The sequence below is a fragment of the Podarcis pityusensis genome, assembly GCF_964106645.2.
Source record: "Podarcis pityusensis genome assembly, chromosome: 3".
NCBI classification, from domain to species: Eukaryota; Metazoa; Chordata; class Lepidosauria; order Squamata; family Lacertidae; genus Podarcis; species Podarcis pityusensis.
In genome coordinates, this window is record NC_138026.1 from 79,540,674 (window position 1) to 79,557,605 (window position 16,932).

The following is a 16,932-nucleotide window of genomic DNA, read 5'->3' on the forward strand; positions in this document are numbered from 1 at the left end:
GAGGAAGTGGAATAACTAGGAGAATCAGTATTTACTCTAAGTAGTACAGGGACCTTGGAAAGTGTGTCAATTAATTGATGGTACTGGAATTTTTCTTCTGACTAATATTTAGAATCAAGTTATAAGAACAATTAGAATATATTAAATTTATGAATACACTGATAAAGTTAGGGATAAAGTTAAATGTAGAGAATAATGAAAGGAAACACAAATCAATATGCAATTTAGCAGCCAGTGGTTACCAGAACCCAATTGACAATGCAAAATACAGCAGAACTCAACATTAATGAATTACAATACATTATTACAATAAATTGCAAACTTGCAATCAACATCAACTACTATATCTTCCTGTATGTTGATACTTTATACTTATAGGGTAAAACACACCTTTTTAATTAAATAAACTAACTATGTATTAATAATACAAAAGACTGAAATATTATAAAGCCAACTAAAATGTTATAAAAACATTAAAGATCCTATCTGTGAATTAGAAATATTTTGTGTATACTTATTCACATCTTTTGAAAGAAATGCACACAAAGTCTGAAAGTGTCACACAAAACTAGAAGTTGCAGCAAATCTTTTCCTTATAGAAGTTTGCCTATATAACAAGAAACACTTTCATTCATTTCTTACCGTTCTTCTGGCGTATCTACGTGAAATGTCCTTTCTATCACAGTGGTCCATTGAAGACATCGGATAATAAATGTGTTTGGTTTTGGTCTCTCTGTTTTCATTAGCTGGCATTCTGGGGAGGGGGGTGGAGAAACATTTTTAAGATGCTGCTTTTTATAATATGGTGATATGTTCCAAGTACATATACTTTTTATATCAATCCAACACATTATTACACATTAGTACTTAAGGCTGCATTACTAGAATGTATGATGCAAGGAGGGAGCTGCAGCCCATGCTAGGAAAAGAGGTAGTGAGGGAACTTTAAATTAATACAAATCTACAGGGCCTGGTGAGCTGCAGCCAAGGGATGTAATCTCTTGCAGATGTATTCTCATAGCCTCTGACTATAAACATCTTGGAAAACAGGTGAGGTCCCTGCTAGGTTGGTTGTAGTGAAACAACTCTAATGATGCCGGTGAATTTCAGAGCTCAATTCAAAATGCTACTCTTAACCTTTGAAATTCTACATGGCTTAGGACCCAGATATCTGTTGCACTTCCTTCTTCAATCTGCTCATCCATTTAGATCATCCCAAGTCTTTCTCTGCATGTCCCTACAGCGTGGAACGTAGCAACTGGAGAGTCTTTTCTGTGGTGGCTCGTCACCTTTGGAATGCCCTTTCCAAGGATGCCCACCTAGAGATCTCATTACTGTCATTTATGTACCAGACAAAAACATTTGTGTTGTTCCAGGCTTCTAAGCACTGCTATCATAAGCATTATTTAACTTAGAACAGTTTGAGTTTATCAGCTGTTGCTGTTTTAATTTGCTGTATTAGTTTGATTTTGCCAGCTGTTGCTGTTTTAATTTGCTGTATTAGTTTGAGTTTACCAGCTGTTGCTGTTTTAATTTGCTGTATTAGTTCGTATGCATTTTTTTTTATTTTAAAAAATGTACATTTTGTTTCTCACTACTCTGTTAGCCACCCATGGAGCATTATGTTGAAGGTGACATGTATCAAATAAATAAAGCCACTCAATTACTTTGTATTGCTCTATGGATAAATAGAATGATCAAATTTTCACATACATGCATGTTAAAACTCACTAAGTTCATCATCTTAAGCCCTTCTCCTGATGTCCCCTATCAGAGAGCTTTGGAGAGTGGCAACAAGGGAAAGGGCATTTTTCAGTAGGGGCCTTCATCTATGGGATGCTCCTCCCAGCAAGAGCTGTCTTGCGCTGACATTAGCATACTTTCACCACCAAGTTAAAATGTATCTCTTTTCACTAGTTTTGATTATGATAATCATGCTTAATAATGTTCGAACCTGAACTCTTATGCATCCAAAGCATGGGGCTCCATCTCTGAGCTAGATGTCTTCCCCTTAAATAAACAAAGCTATGAAGGACTATTATAATATTCTTTATTAATAAATGAAAACTGTATGGACCTATAGAAAAAGAATGTTGGAAAATAATGAAATGTACAAAATGTATTAATCTGGCGATCGGTACTGGCTCAGAATGTTCAAGCCATTGCTGGGTCACTACCAAGTGAACACTGCAATCATCTCCTCTTCAAGTTTGCTGCTATACATAAACAAATGTAATTAAAAAGATGAATCTCAATTAAAAAACAGTTGGAACTCTAGAGTATCACTGAAAAAGATGAGCGAGCCAATAAAAACAGGAAGGCCCAGCATGATAGTTATCTACAACCAAGAAATATGGATCATTATTTTACAGCTTTCATTCTAAGTATTATTCAAGACAATTGCAGTCATAAGAGTTTTAAGAATTTAATAACTGGAGTGATCAGACACTGTCACAATAATAAATAGGAATATGTTAGCAAAATATTCCAAGTGTGAAAAAGTTTCCCCTTTTTCTGTTCCATGTCCAGGATGGTGAACATTATTTTAAAGTTTTTCTGAACCACTAGGATCATTTCTATAAGATGAAACAACTGTTTTGTCTTAGATGTAACATTAAACCATAATTTAGCACCAAAAAAAATGAGGTTTATGCTTGTGTGCTCCCATCTCCCATCTTGCTATGGCATATCTCCACCCACACTTCAGAACTAAAAACACAAGTTTGAGCCTGGCCTGGCTAAATTATACTTTAAAATATCCAGAGTTTCCTAAATTTGGACACAAAAAGGGCTCTGGATAGTTTAAAAGCAAAAGCTTCTAATCTATTGTGACCATGCCAAAGGAGGAGAGGCTCATGCACGTAGCACTAAACCATGGTTTAGAATTATGTGTAAAAATGACAGTGATTTTCCTTACCACATCCCTAAAATGTCTGGCACACTCAAAAATATTGTATTATTGCAACTATTGGCTTGAAACAAAAACTGCACTAGTCTCTAAATGACACGGTTATGTTAAACTCTCCTGAACAGCTCTTAACTACAAGCTGTATATCAAAACATTTTGTTTATCTTACACCATTCTGAACCACAGATGACAAAGTTTGCTTGAAGCTGTAATTACTCTGTAAAGCTGGGAAGCCAATTAGACGGCCTAAAACCTGCCAGTTCCAAAAAAAAGCTACCAAAAAAACATATCATCTGTTCAGAAATTATTAAAAGTTTAAAGTTTGAATTGTTAAATGTTTAACTATTTAACCTCCAGCATAGTTTTCCCCATTAAGGACATTTAATGTCCTCCATTAAGGACATTTAATAATTTAAAGAGGTTTTTTTTATTAACATTTCTCGACATGGTTAAGAACAGTCCATTTCAAGAACCAACATATATACAATATGATGCTCTCCTAAGGCCAAAACTACACATTACATTTGTCAGCTTCTGCCAAAAGGCTACCGTATGGTAAATTACCTTCACTCCCTCTGTAATTATGAAGGTAACTTACCTAGGTCTTGACATCATGGAAATGCTCATTTTCCTGATAGCAGCAGCCAAGAATGTTCAGTGGGATCAAAGAAGCACACCTCAAGATGTTACGGAGGGGGAAATTAAACATGTGGTTGCTGCATTTGGCAGCTACCACACATTTCATGTAATGTGTAGCTCTGGCCTAAGTGAAGCTTACTAAATGCATATGTCCAGTTCAACAATTTTAGGCATTCTATGGGGATGTCAATCCATGATAAATATTTGAAATTATCTTCATCTTAATGAGCAATTCTACAGAGCAGCTTAAGTCCCAGAAGTGTTGTCTACAACTGCAAGGGAAGTGCTCAACCCAAAGAACCTTTGCTTGCACTCATTTTCCAAGGCCCTTCCTGCTATGATTCCTTGGGCATTTTTAATAAGTCATTTGTACACTGCATTTCTGCTCTCAGAAGAAAACCCAGGGTGTTTACAACAATAAAACACTTAAACAAATACACAAGCAGGTGAGTATTTTTAGAAAATTCTAAATCCTGTCAGAATCCTTCTAAGCTCTTTAGGGGGAGAGAGACACAATATATGCACTAGCTTCTAAAGTTTCTACAGATAATAAAGGGAGCAGGGCAGAATTATAAAGTTCAACTGCTTCTGTAGCTGAGGAAGTGTCAGCAAACACAGCTATATTGGTATATTATTTGCTATAGGTTTTGAACTACAAAACATACTGTATTAACATGCTAACACATGTTAAATAGAAGCAATAAAAATAAATAATAATAGCAATAAAGTTATGCTTCCTCATGGCTCACTGGAAACTATTATTTCCACTATTAGGTATTGCGACTGCCCTAGTACTTACATATTGTTTTATTTTGCAATATAGGTTACGCATTATAGTGAGTTTTCAAATTAAGAGCAGCACATATAAAAATTCTCATTTGCAAAATCTACTAAGTTTCTGAAACATTACTGCATTACTGATATGGCCATATTCTTGGTTTTGTGTGCATGGAATATTAACATTATTTTTACTGACAGAATGTTCTGTGTGGATTCTTTCAAGAAAAGTGCATGGGTGTGGCATTTTTTGATCTTATAAAGTGCCTGGGTGTGACTTTTTTATCTTGTCATTTTGGAGGTCTACTTGACTTGTAATCAAAATAAATAAAATGAGAGATGTGTGACATTCCCCAAATACCCCATTTGAACTGGAAGTTCAAATAAATTTAAGAATATGCCAAACTATACACTTAGAAGAGTGTTCCCTACATGATGGCATGAAATTGCATCCACCCCCAAAGGACTGAGGGTACAGCAGTCCACAACAAACAGGGTCATCACAAATCATACAGAGGCACTACTCTGTAGGAGTTCAAAAAGATCCACCACCCACTACAAGGTGTTGTCCGAAAATTCGGGATCCAGTACAACATCATAACATCTTGATCATCCAGCACCACAATCCATTCTACTCAGGATTAAGTGCTTATGCATCAAAGGATGTAGCTCTTTAAGTACCGGTAATGTGTTTTCTAGATCCATATCTACCATATACTAGACAACTTTGCCAAAAAAAGCTCCACTTTTTGAAATATGGCAACCCTACCATTCTCTTTCTATTCATCCATTCATTCATAACACTCAATGCCACCACATCCAATCAAGATTTTAGGGCACTGAAACTGCTGATAAATTGCAGTTGTAAAGCAGCATTTCTGATATACTAAACTACTGATGTTCTTTTTCCCCAGAAAACTTTTCTGTTGTGATCCTTGAAGCAGATTAAAATAATTTCACTGTTAAAATTGCTATGATTAATGACTTAACATCAACATTTTCCTAGGAAACAGAATGAATAGATCCTTTTTTTTTGTAAACCAAGAAATATTATTGTGAATTGCAACACTGTGATGCAAACATTACACCATCTTAGCAAAGCAACTTATGTATTTCATCTTTTTTTAGATTTGCTTGGAACATCATATTGCATTTCTATTAAAAACTTATTTTTAAATCTGGAGAAGGCTCCACTTAACTTCCTTATATAGATATGTATGTGAGTTTTGCATACATAGCAATCCTATATAAAATATACAGGTTTCAGCAGATGTTTCCAGTTACCAGAGTTTGGGGATTGTCAGGGAACTGACATCGGAGCTAGAGGTGGAGGGAAGGCTCTCTAATGATGCTGGAGAAGGGCCCAGCAGGGAGAGAGGCAGCTCAGCAGATGGGGAAGCAATTCAGTGCAACACCAGGAATAAGGAGGGGCAGATGGGGGAATCGGCGAGAGGGCTCCCAGACTCTTCACCGGACACCAGCGAGGAGAGCACTGGTCCTCCGCTACCCACGCCCTCCCTGCGCAGAAGACTTCCGCGCAGAGAAAGTAGGAGGAGACTGGGTGTCAAACAACTTTTATGTTGGAAAAGGTTTAAGAAACGCCCACTGACGGATTCTGCTAGCGACTGAGGCAGCCACGAATTGAAGGGCTGTCCAGACAGAAAGGTTTAACAAGGCAACATAGCCAGGAGAGGCGGCAACTTACGCACGAGCAACCCCATACCATTATAGGGATCTAATAACTATTTTGTGTATGAAACTTCATACAGGAGCTGGACTTGGGGGGAAAATATTTCAAATTTCTAACCAAACCAAAAGGATATTTAAAATACAACACTAAAAACCTATGCCTTTCCAAAGTTTTTCAGTGTACTGTGAGTTTGATGATCTGTTAAAATACAATTTGAGTGGTTACTGAAGATACTCACTTGCTACTGAAAAGTTGTTAAGAGGATATGGTAGATCCACATCTTGCGGCTTTTCCTTATAGCCTATGAAAGAGCCATCTGTCTTCAATAGGAAGTATCTAGGCCTCCAGTTTTTTATATATTCACCTATATAAGAAAAGATTAATTCAAGGATTAATATGAACTTATAAATTGAAATATTCATTGTAGCGTTGCCAAATGATAAGAAAAAAACTGGATGGGTCTCATCCTGTTTGCTTAACAATAGTTAGATTTGCAGACATTAGTAAGGGAAACCTTTTCAAAAACATACCTAAACATCCTCTTCTGTGAATCTCTGCAGATCTAACTGGTGCTAAGGGCACAGTAGCACAGGTTGATAAAAAGCTTACAAACCTAGCTTGTTTAATTCTCTTCTACTTTTAATTTTTTTAAAACAAATACTGTTGGATATTCATTCAAACGGGATTCATTCATTCAAACAGGATAGGCAGAAGAAAGATTGTCATTTACTTGTAGTTCACTGGATGAGTCACAGTAGATTGACAGCGGTTTTGACTCCCAATAGCCACAATAATTCTTTCTCCCGCCTCAAAATTAGCCTGTTAGAAACAGTGACCTTTACTATCTCATATGCAGAGTCTTCCCAGTATATACAGATCATGGTGTATAGTAATTGACTTACCCTGTCCTAGAAGTGGAAGGAAAGAAATGAAGTGGAGTGGCTTCATTTGGATGGGGCAGGGGAGGAAGTGGGATGTTTTTGCTTCAAATTAGGCCAGATTCAATTATGACCACAAAAAGAAGCAGACTGGTGTTAGGTCCACCTGAAAGGAAGGTGGATGGTGTCCCACTTTATGTTGAGCACCAGCTCTGCCCATGAACCACCATTTCAAATCTAACTTCTCTACCACCCTGGCCTCTATTTTGAACAATTTTGATGTACCTCGTAGTTACAGTAAAAAGAAAATAGACATTGAAAGCATGACATTTGTCCCTGGTTGAATTAAAAAATGTTTCTCTGGCAACAGCTTGTTTGATTCAACTGTGCTTTAGTGTTGGGTCTTTTGATAATATGTTCATGTGTGCATTCCTTTGACTGGACATCTAGACATTCACAAATGTCTAGGAGAGAGTGTTTGCCTTCAGGCAAGGAGAATGCCCAACACCATTTCCCAAAAAGGCTCGTTGGTGCTGCAGCTTGGAGAAGATTAAAAACAGCTGGAATCTCTCCTGATTCCCCCCCCCCCCAACCTCGGTACAGTTGAGATAAGACTGCTTCCCTCCCAGAGGGTTTAAAATAGGCAGGGATTTCTCAGGGCCAACTAGATGATACATTCAATGCAAGAACATGTCTACACCATCTTCTGTGTGACAGCTGCTATTTGAAGTCTGTTATCATGCTTTCCCTTAATTTTCACCTCTTCAGGATAAACATACCTAGATCTTTCAACCTTCTCTTGCAAGGATTGGTTTATACATGCTTCACCATCCTGGTAACCCTCATCTAGACATGCTCCAATTTGTCAATGTCCTTCTTAAAATGTGCTGTATTCTGAAGTGGCCGAACCAGTTCACAACAGAGCAGAATCTTGCAATCTTGACTGTGCTTCAGTTATTAGAGCTTATGATTAGCAAGTGCACTGCATTGCTGGTTTATATTTATGTTGTCATCAGCTAAGAGTTTTAGATCCTATCAAACAGATCTCTTTAATCCTGTATGTATCCTTTTGATTTTTTGAACCTAAATATAGGAATTTAATTTATCTTGTTTTCAACCAAGTATCCAACCTGTCAAGATAGTTTTCAATCTTGATTTTGTCATCTATTCAGTTTACTAGTCCTCTGAGTTTTGTGTTATCTGCAGATTTGATAAGCATCCCATCTATATCCTCATTGAATCCATTTGTTCAAATAGCTGTGGATTGACATGGTAGTAGTGTAATTCAGCCCACATTTACTATTTCATCAGCAAGGATATTGTGAGAGACTTTTTTGAGTGTCTGTTGCAATCTGCTGACTTACCAAACTAGTAACTCTATCAATTAATAAATGAGATAATTAATAAATGAGGTAAGTCTGAATTTTGCTAAAAGCTCTCTGCAACAATTTTAGTTCTTATAATATTACGGTGTGTTTACCTTTGGTTTCATATGAAAGACAAGAGTGATAGAAATAACCACATATGTAAGGTGACATTTTCACACCCTAGTATATAACAGGAAAGGCAAGATTGAATATTCACATTTGAAAAGCTAAATTGAGTGGACCAGTAATCCATAGAGTAAAACAAAGGGAAACACTTTGTGATAATTTAATCAAGTGCAACTCTGGAGTAGTTAAGATAGCAGTAGTTTTGCTTTAGAGTATTATTTTCTATCCAACTTCCTGCTGTGTTAAATATAAGCTAAATTATTATTTTGCTTACATTTACGCCTTTTAGGTTTCAGAAACATACTCCTTATAATTAAGGAAGAGGTCTCTAATTTTGTACACTGCATTGGAGAAAACTGAGTAATTCACATCATTTATATATCGGTCAAGCTATTTAAAGCTACTACAGAGCATTGCTTAAAATAGGATTAAACTAATTCATGTTGTATCACAGACATTTCAACTTATTCTTCTTAGAAAATAAAGCACAGGAAGGTCCAAACAAGGCTGCAGCTGTGGATTCAGGAGAAACTTCAAAATTCATTTGTTTCAATTTTTTCCCAGTGGAAGTACATGCTTAACTGATGCTCTTTCTCTCTTTCATAATGTTAAATTAAATTGGGGAAAAATGGGTCATTAAGTTGTTGATTTTAATGTCTGAGTACATCTGGCCAAAGTTATGGATCTTTCAACCCCATTTATTTCAAGGGGCAAGAATGACTTTAAAATGGCAACATAAAAGGTAAAGGTAAAGGAACCCCTGACCATTAGGTCCAGTCATGACTGACTCTGGCATTGCGGTGCTCATCACGCTTTATTGGCTGAGGGAGCTTCCGGGTCATGTGGCTAGCATGACTAAGCCACTTCTGGCGAACCCGAGCAGCGCACAGAAACGCCGTTTACCTTCCCGCCAGAGCGGTACCTATTTATCTACTTGCACTTTGACGTGCTTTCGAACTGCTAGGTTGGCAGGAGCAGGGACCAAGCAACCCTGGTCCCTGGAGCTCACCCTGTCGCGGGGACTCAAACCGCGACGTTCTGATCGGCAAATCCTAGGCTCTGTGGTTTAACCCACAGCGCCACCTGCATCCCAAAATGAAAACATAGATTACTATAAAAAGAATGCTGCTGTGCTAAGTGGATAATTTGTTGTTTCTTTTTTGCTCATTTAAGGTGAAATCTAACAAGGCTTCCATTTCCACTCCTCCCATCCTGTAGTCACCTACGCAACCACAAAATTTGCTACAGAAGATCGTCAGAGAGAGATTCTGGGGGCACACAGGGGCTGAAAAGAGGCAAACAGCCAGATGCCTCAGAAGCATGCTATGGTTGATGGTACTGAGTTGCTGAAAGGTCCAACAGAACCAAATGAGATGCATTCACTTTTCAAGTTCCTAGTACAATATGACAAAGGCTGTTTCACCCTCGAAACTAGGACCAAGATAGGAAAGTATATACTGTATTTTTCGCTCTATAAGACGCACCAGACCACAAGACGCACCTAGTTTTTGGAGGAGGAAAACAAGAAAAAAAATATTCTGAATCTCAGAAGCCAGAAACAGCAAGAGGGATCACTGCGCAGTGAAAGCAGCAATCCCTCTTGCTGTTCTGGCTTCTGGGATAGCTGCGCAGCCTGCATTCACTCCATAAGACACACACACATTTCCCCTTACTTTTTAGGAGAGAAAAAGTGAGTCTTATAGAGCAAAAAATACGGTAAATCAGGCTGATCCAACGCACAGCCCAAGGGCCATATGCGGCACTCAGTGCCTTTTCAGCAGTCCTCAACATTTGATCCCGCCCCCACAGCCCTTGTGTTGCCCTCCCAAAGCCAGGTAAGCTTGGTGCTGGGCTTTGGGAAGGAAACATGAGGGCTCAGACATGAGGTGGGGAGCTCTAGGACCCTGCCAGAGCCTCGCAACTCCTTCCCAAATCCCAGCCCCTCACTTAGTTGATTTTGGGAAGGCAGCACAAGGGATGGGGGAGTCTAATTCTGCCCCCCATGCCACACAACAAGGCATTGTTTCATTGTTTCATTGTTTCATGCCAAAGTACTCTTGCAGCCCACTTGGTATGAAATGTTGGGCTGTGCTGATCTAAATAGTGTCAACCAAGAAATCCTGGAGCTGTCACCACTCACTTCAACATCTTATTCTAAAAGAGTAAGTTACACTAGCCAAGAATTATCAAGGGTGGTTGGCTTGAAGGAGGCTTTTTATAGTTAAGTTCTCACAACTTATTTTCTTCAATGAAGTTGGAAATAGTGAAAAAAATTCAAGAAATCTTGAAGCCATGGGGAAAACTGTTTTTCCCTTGAGGGGGTGGTTTTATAAAAATAAGAAATCTGGGGGAAGGGAATCGGAAAATATATAACCATTTACAGATTGAAAGTCATTTTATTATTTTTGGAACATAAAATGTATCATGGATAACTTGGTTTGCCATAAAAACTATGTTGTATATTTAAAATGCAGTTTATTCAGAAATAATTGCAAAATGAATTTTCTTTAAGAAATATTTCACAAATGGAGCTACCAGCTGCTAAATTGTAAAGGACCTCTTTGGCCAATTTATGAGGAGCAGGCAAAAAACAATAAAAACAGAAGAAACAATCAACATTAGAAAAATCAAGTGTCAAGCAGACATACAGCACTTATTTCCCTAAAATGAACTGAGAAAAAGAACTGGGGAAATCAATGAATATACATGAAATTTAATCAGCCTTATTTTCTGAGCTAGTGCTATCAGTTTCAGTTCCCGTTTCTCCTCCTTCTTAGATTGAAACAAGTTTCTCTACCCTTTCAAAAGCAAAGAAGGTGTTGATCCCTTCTTCTTTCTCGTGTGATAATGACAGTGCCCCCAAGAGGTAGAAATACATCTTGCTCTTGCATTTGATACGTTTTTCAGCTTACAATTCAAGGATTGCTTGTCCTCAGTATACAGGAATTGCAATTATCTATACTGTCTTACTTATAAGTCTTCTGTTTCATAGTTTTTAGACATCATAGGGGTGCCGTTAATATTTTAACTGCCATTCTAAAAGAAAATATTCTGCACTCCTTTTTTCCATTTTTTTTTGGGGGGGGGAGGGACAGACTTGGGGAAAATATTTATACCTAATCCCTGGGCTTTCACATCTCTAGCTGGAATACAGCTCTCAACCAGGGAAACATGCACATTTTCCACCACCCGCATGCCCAGTCCCCTTCTAGTGTTCTTAAACAGCCAGGATGGATATTGGTCTGGAACACAGTCTTTCAAGCAACTTGTCCATATTCTCAGGCTAAACCAGCAGAAACTTAAATAGGACAAACACACACTGGAGCCACAGTCATAGATGCTGCTCTTATATACAGAGTCTAAGCTAGAATAGATACACATGGTTTTATCATCAAAGTGTTATGACAAACTGGTCGCTGCTGAGGGATTCTCCTAACTATCTTTGGGGCTACTATAAGAAATAATAATAAATATTATGTAACAATCCTCTCAGCAAGCAGAAATTTCCAAATGGTAAAACTGTGTCAATGCAACAGTGGCAGAGAAGTGTAATTTCTTCACTGCCATTACCACCACAGAGGACGCCTTAAAATGAGGTCTACCTCATTTTTAGTCAGATTGGTCTTCAATTTTCATCCCCTGTTGATATAAGTGTCTACCCAATCAATTTGTTTCCCCTTCAGAAAACTAAGGAGCATAGGTTCTACCAAAAGAAAGTGCATCTGCCCATATCATTTCTCCAGTTCAGAGGTCAACTAGGGTGTTGACAGAAACACAAGCCCTGGTAGCAGAACCGCCCCCCCCCCTTGAGTGAATTAACATCTGGAGGGTCACAGGTTCCCATCCCTGGCCCCAGGGGTGCCAACTTCAATAAAATATTGGGGGTCAGGTAAGACCTGTCCCACATAATCAATCATATGATGCAGTGCGCACACACCATTTGAATGGCAATGCCCATCAACTTTGGGGGCCCAGCCCCCTCAAATATTTTATTGGAGGGCTGTAGACCCCTCAGCCCCAGGAATTGGCTCCTATGCCTGGCCTATATCATTTAAGAAACGTTGTTGGCATCTGCCTGTCTCAAGTGTCAATAGAGTGCACTTCTGGAGCTGAAGTCAAACCGCTGCAATAGCAGCACTAAAGTTACCTCCTTGGGGCACAAGCCTGGGCAGCGTTGTTTAATCTGGAAAATATATGTGCCTGAATATAACACTTCTAGTAAGATGATGTGTTCACATGTTTCAACTAAATTAGGATAGCGTAACTGGAAGGAGAACTTTTAGCCATATGGATAACAGTAGAGGAAAAGTCATCCTAACAGAAAAATCACACACGGAAAATATACCTAATTCACATGTAAAGTTAATACACTAGAATTCTGCATTAGACTTCCTAAAAGGGAGCAACAGCTGCTGAACAGACAAACGTGAGATTTCTCTCTCATATACACACAATGCGCACCCCCCCCCAAAAAAAACCTGTTTGAAATGCTTTATCAATTTACTAAGCAGCCCCTGTGCTGGGGAGAAACCAAGTAGACAGGATTGCTTAATTTCAAATAAGTTATGCCTTTATAAGCCAGGTATAAATACAGAGATGCCCTTTAGAACCAGACATAAAAGAATACAGCAAAATAGAGGAAATAAAACAAATGAAAACTACATGAAAGATATATAACAAATATAAGATGAATAAATAAACAGGATTTCAAATGAATCAACCTTAAAAGGAGTTCCCCAGCCAAAAAATATTTGTTATAAAAACTGAATTTACTTACCTTGGCCCTCTGAGGGCAGTGTTACCTAAGATTAGACATTAGAATATTCTTTTTACCCAGAATGACAACTGTCGGTGCCTCAAAGAAAGGTTGTTAGAAAGTCTGGATTCTTGTACATTGTATTAGTAATATAATTTCAATTTTCAATTTTTAAAACTAAGTAAGCCTTAACTATTTTTAGAATCAAATAGTATTCTAAATAAAGAAAAACAAATGTCTGTGATTTGGCTAAGCAGGAAATATTCAGCCGTTTACTTCAAAATATTTTAAACAACTACCAATACACTTTAAAAATCAGAATTAAGAGTCCAACAACTAGGGGTGGGTGGGTGGGTGCGGGTATGTATAAAATCTCACACAAGAACTGCAACTTACATAGTAGCTGTCAAAGTTAAATAAATGCAAAACTAACTAGAGTTGAAGCTCAATATTGTCCCAGGCTAGCAATTATTAAGAAATAGGGGGGAAATAGTAAAAATAACTATTCAGTTAGACAAAACTAGTGAGTATTACCATTTCCTGATCTTAATGTGAAATCATAACAAACTTTTAGACTTTTGGAAACAAATTTAGGCAAAACACTGGTTTTCAGAAATGCTGGGACACAAAGAAGCCAGTATTTTCCTCTCTTACCAATACCATTTAAAACTACAGTTATAGGAGAAACTCCCTCTTTTCCCAAAGTACTGTCCCTAAAGTCCATTAATGAGGTTTGTACATCTGATAAATTAATTAGTTGGTAGAAACACCACACTTGTTAAACTTAAATTGTCACAATACTTTTTTCAAATAAATTAATTTATAACGTTTAAAAACCACAGGCAGATGAGGTTGTGTTCTTCAGATGAAAGGTGGTTCAGAAATTTAGCAAATAATAAAATAATGAAGAAATTCAGGAATAGCACAATAAAGTCAGGTCTTTGGTAAAATTAGTTTCACTTAAATCAAATGGTGATTGCAAAGCTCTCTACAGTATGCATGATAGAGGGGTGTCCAAATGAGCATGTTTGACTTTCACTTCTCCAGAAAAAGAAGAGGAGCTCCTACTTCACTTCTGTAATTTCAGAATAGAGCTATGTGTGCAGCTGGGGTCCATATTAGTCCTTTGTACACATAAGGAGTCCTTTGTACACATAAGGAGTGTACACATAAGGAGTCTCTGCATTGGGTAAATGTATTAAGGACTGCAGTGCCATCTAGAATTGTGAATCACTGACTATAAAAGACAACACTTTCACTTTTAAATTTGCTGCAGAATTAGGATTTATGTAATTGCAACCACATTTATTAGGGAGTAAATACCACTGCAGCAACTTAAAATTACTTCTGAGTAAACATGTATAAGCTCAATATAACTAGAACCATCCTCCTACAGCGAACACAAAAATTATGGTCACTTTTCACAAGTGTTTTAAAAAAATAACTTTTACCATGGAAATCTAGTACTAGCACATATAATGTACTAGCTTAATGGGTAGATCTTAAAACTTCTCTATTCCCAAATACATCAAAGAATTGCATCTCGAGTCACAACAATTCTGCAAATTATTAATTGCTCATTAATTATTTAAATGATCCTTACAGAAAAACTGAAAACTGAAAAAACGATTATGAAATATACAATGAAAGATGTACATTTCATTACTGAAATGAAAAACTGGTGCTTAAGCCAAGTATTCTGGAAAACTTTCAATTTTTTAAAATTAATTTGCTCTGAACTTAATACTTGGGGGGTGATCCATCGTACCACCACATCCTCCCTACCCGACTGCCATGTACAGTGGTGCCTCGCAAGACGAAAAGAATCCGTTCCGCGAGTCTCTTCGTCTTGCGGGTTTTTTCGTCTTGCGAAGCAAGCCCATTAGCGGTTTAGGGATTAGTGCTACAGTATTAGCGGCTTAGCAGGCTTAGTGGATCAGCTGATAAGCGGCTTAACGATAAGCTGATAAGCAGCTTAACGATAAGCTGATAAGCGGCTTAACGATCAGATGATAAGCGGCTTAGCATCAGCTGTTAAGCGGCTTAAAGATCAGCTGATAAGCGGTTTAGCGGCTTGGGAAAAAGGGGGGGAAAGGAAAAAAACCCCGCAGGAACTCACAAGACATTTTCGTCTTGCGAAGCAAGCACATAGGAAATTCATTTTGCGAAGCACCTCCAAAACGGAAAACCCTTTCGTCTAGCGGGTTTTCCGTCTTGCGAGGCATTCGTCTTGCGGGGCACCACTGTACACTGCTCTGCAGTGCCCTATCACTGAGCCCTCTTCCCATGTCACCAGCCCTTCTGATGCATGGAAGGGCTGGATTAAGGCATAGGTGTGTAAATGCACTAGTTATTAAATGAAAGTACAAACATGCTTCCAGAATCCTTGACACATACTATCAATGGCTCTGGAAACTGTGCTCTCTCACAACTAATCAAATTAATCAAGAAGGAAATTATGCTAATCCCACATTGTGACTGAGTCAACTGTGTAACAAATAACAACACTGGAATTAGTAACTCCTGTATGCTTTCCAGAAAACCTGATGCCTTAACCAAGAGATTATCAGCATTCTTATTATTATGTGAATTCCAAGGTAAAAGTCCTATGCATGATACAGAATAGTTTATTTCACCAATAGAAGTTTTGTGTAAATGTAATTGTACTAGATAAAAATGGGATTATACTTTCTAATTCTACTGTAATACAATTATGGTAAAATACGTAAGATGTCGTAAATTACATTCTTTCCATCTCTAACAAAAATTATGGACAAAATACATTTCAGAATTCTAAACTGGTATGTTTTAGATTTGACTGAATTATACCAGGACGCTAAACATAAAACTAATCAGGATTCAGGGTTGTCGTCTATCTATTTTCTCTCTCTTTGGCAGTTAAAAATATTTCAGGACAATCATGTGTTAACAACATGGATTAGAAGATTATGTTCATTGTTTTCGCCTCTGACATGGTTATGCCCAATGCATATATGTTCTTGAATTTGCAACCAATTCGTATAAATCAGTCCTGAGTACTTATCTAACCATATGAGTTAGACATATTTCAAAGCTTTGCACATATGGTCGAAGTGATCTACAGCCCTAATATTCATTAATTATTCATTATATCCTTCTACAGTGTTTGACCAGCACTGTCGGGGGGGGGGTGCTTTTCAGTAACTAGAAAAGCAAAAGTTTCAACATGTTTTAACTCTAGCAAGTCTGATGGGTTTCTTGGAAGATAACTGCATTGTCAAATAACCCCAGAATCTGTTTTGTTCTGACACTTTATTATATCTTAATATTTTAAACAGCTTGATGTTATAGGAAACGTGCTTTATCATCCGAGGATGGCTATCAGTGCAAAGATGCATATGTCTTGAAATCATCTGGAGTAAAAAAAAACCAGATTTCAAAAAACAGACACGTGTTCAGACTTAAATATTAAAGCTGCACAGAGCAAGTGATACACAGTACAATCTTAGATATGTCTGCTCAGAACTAGGTTTGACTGAGTTCACTTGAAGCTTACATCCACGCAAGTGGATATAAGACTGCTGCCACAATCTCACTTATTTCAGAATGCAAATTTTTGCTTTTGAGAGATTTCTTCTCCAGTCTATGTTTGCAAAAGAAATTGTTTACAAACCTGCATGTTTCTCTGTTACAGTATTTTTATGTACCTCCCAATGTGAATAAAAATGTATGGATTTTAAGAAAAGATGAGTAACCACCATGGGCTGGCGCAGAAGGAGGCATTTCGCACTCCAACTTCTCATTAAACAGCC

General features: G+C 37.7%; 1 protein-coding gene across 6 annotated transcripts in view; it reads right to left on the minus strand.

The window, feature by feature from the left end:
• The window catches only part of AKT3 (AKT serine/threonine kinase 3), a 109,185-nt gene that overhangs the window by 41,191 nt on the left and 51,062 nt on the right, over positions 1–16,932 (minus strand). For all 6 annotated transcript variants that reach the window (XR_013983605.1, XR_013983606.1, XM_080997750.1 and 3 more), the window contains exons 3-4: positions 6,253–6,378; positions 643–754 (exon numbers count right to left, since the gene is read on the minus strand). Coding sequence is in view for 4 of the 6 variants with exons in the window: in XM_080997750.1 (XP_080853876.1) it covers positions 643–754; positions 6,253–6,378 (238 nt within the window). In the remaining 2 variants the exon portion in view is untranslated. The remainder of the gene's footprint in view (positions 1–642; positions 755–6,252; positions 6,379–16,932) is intronic.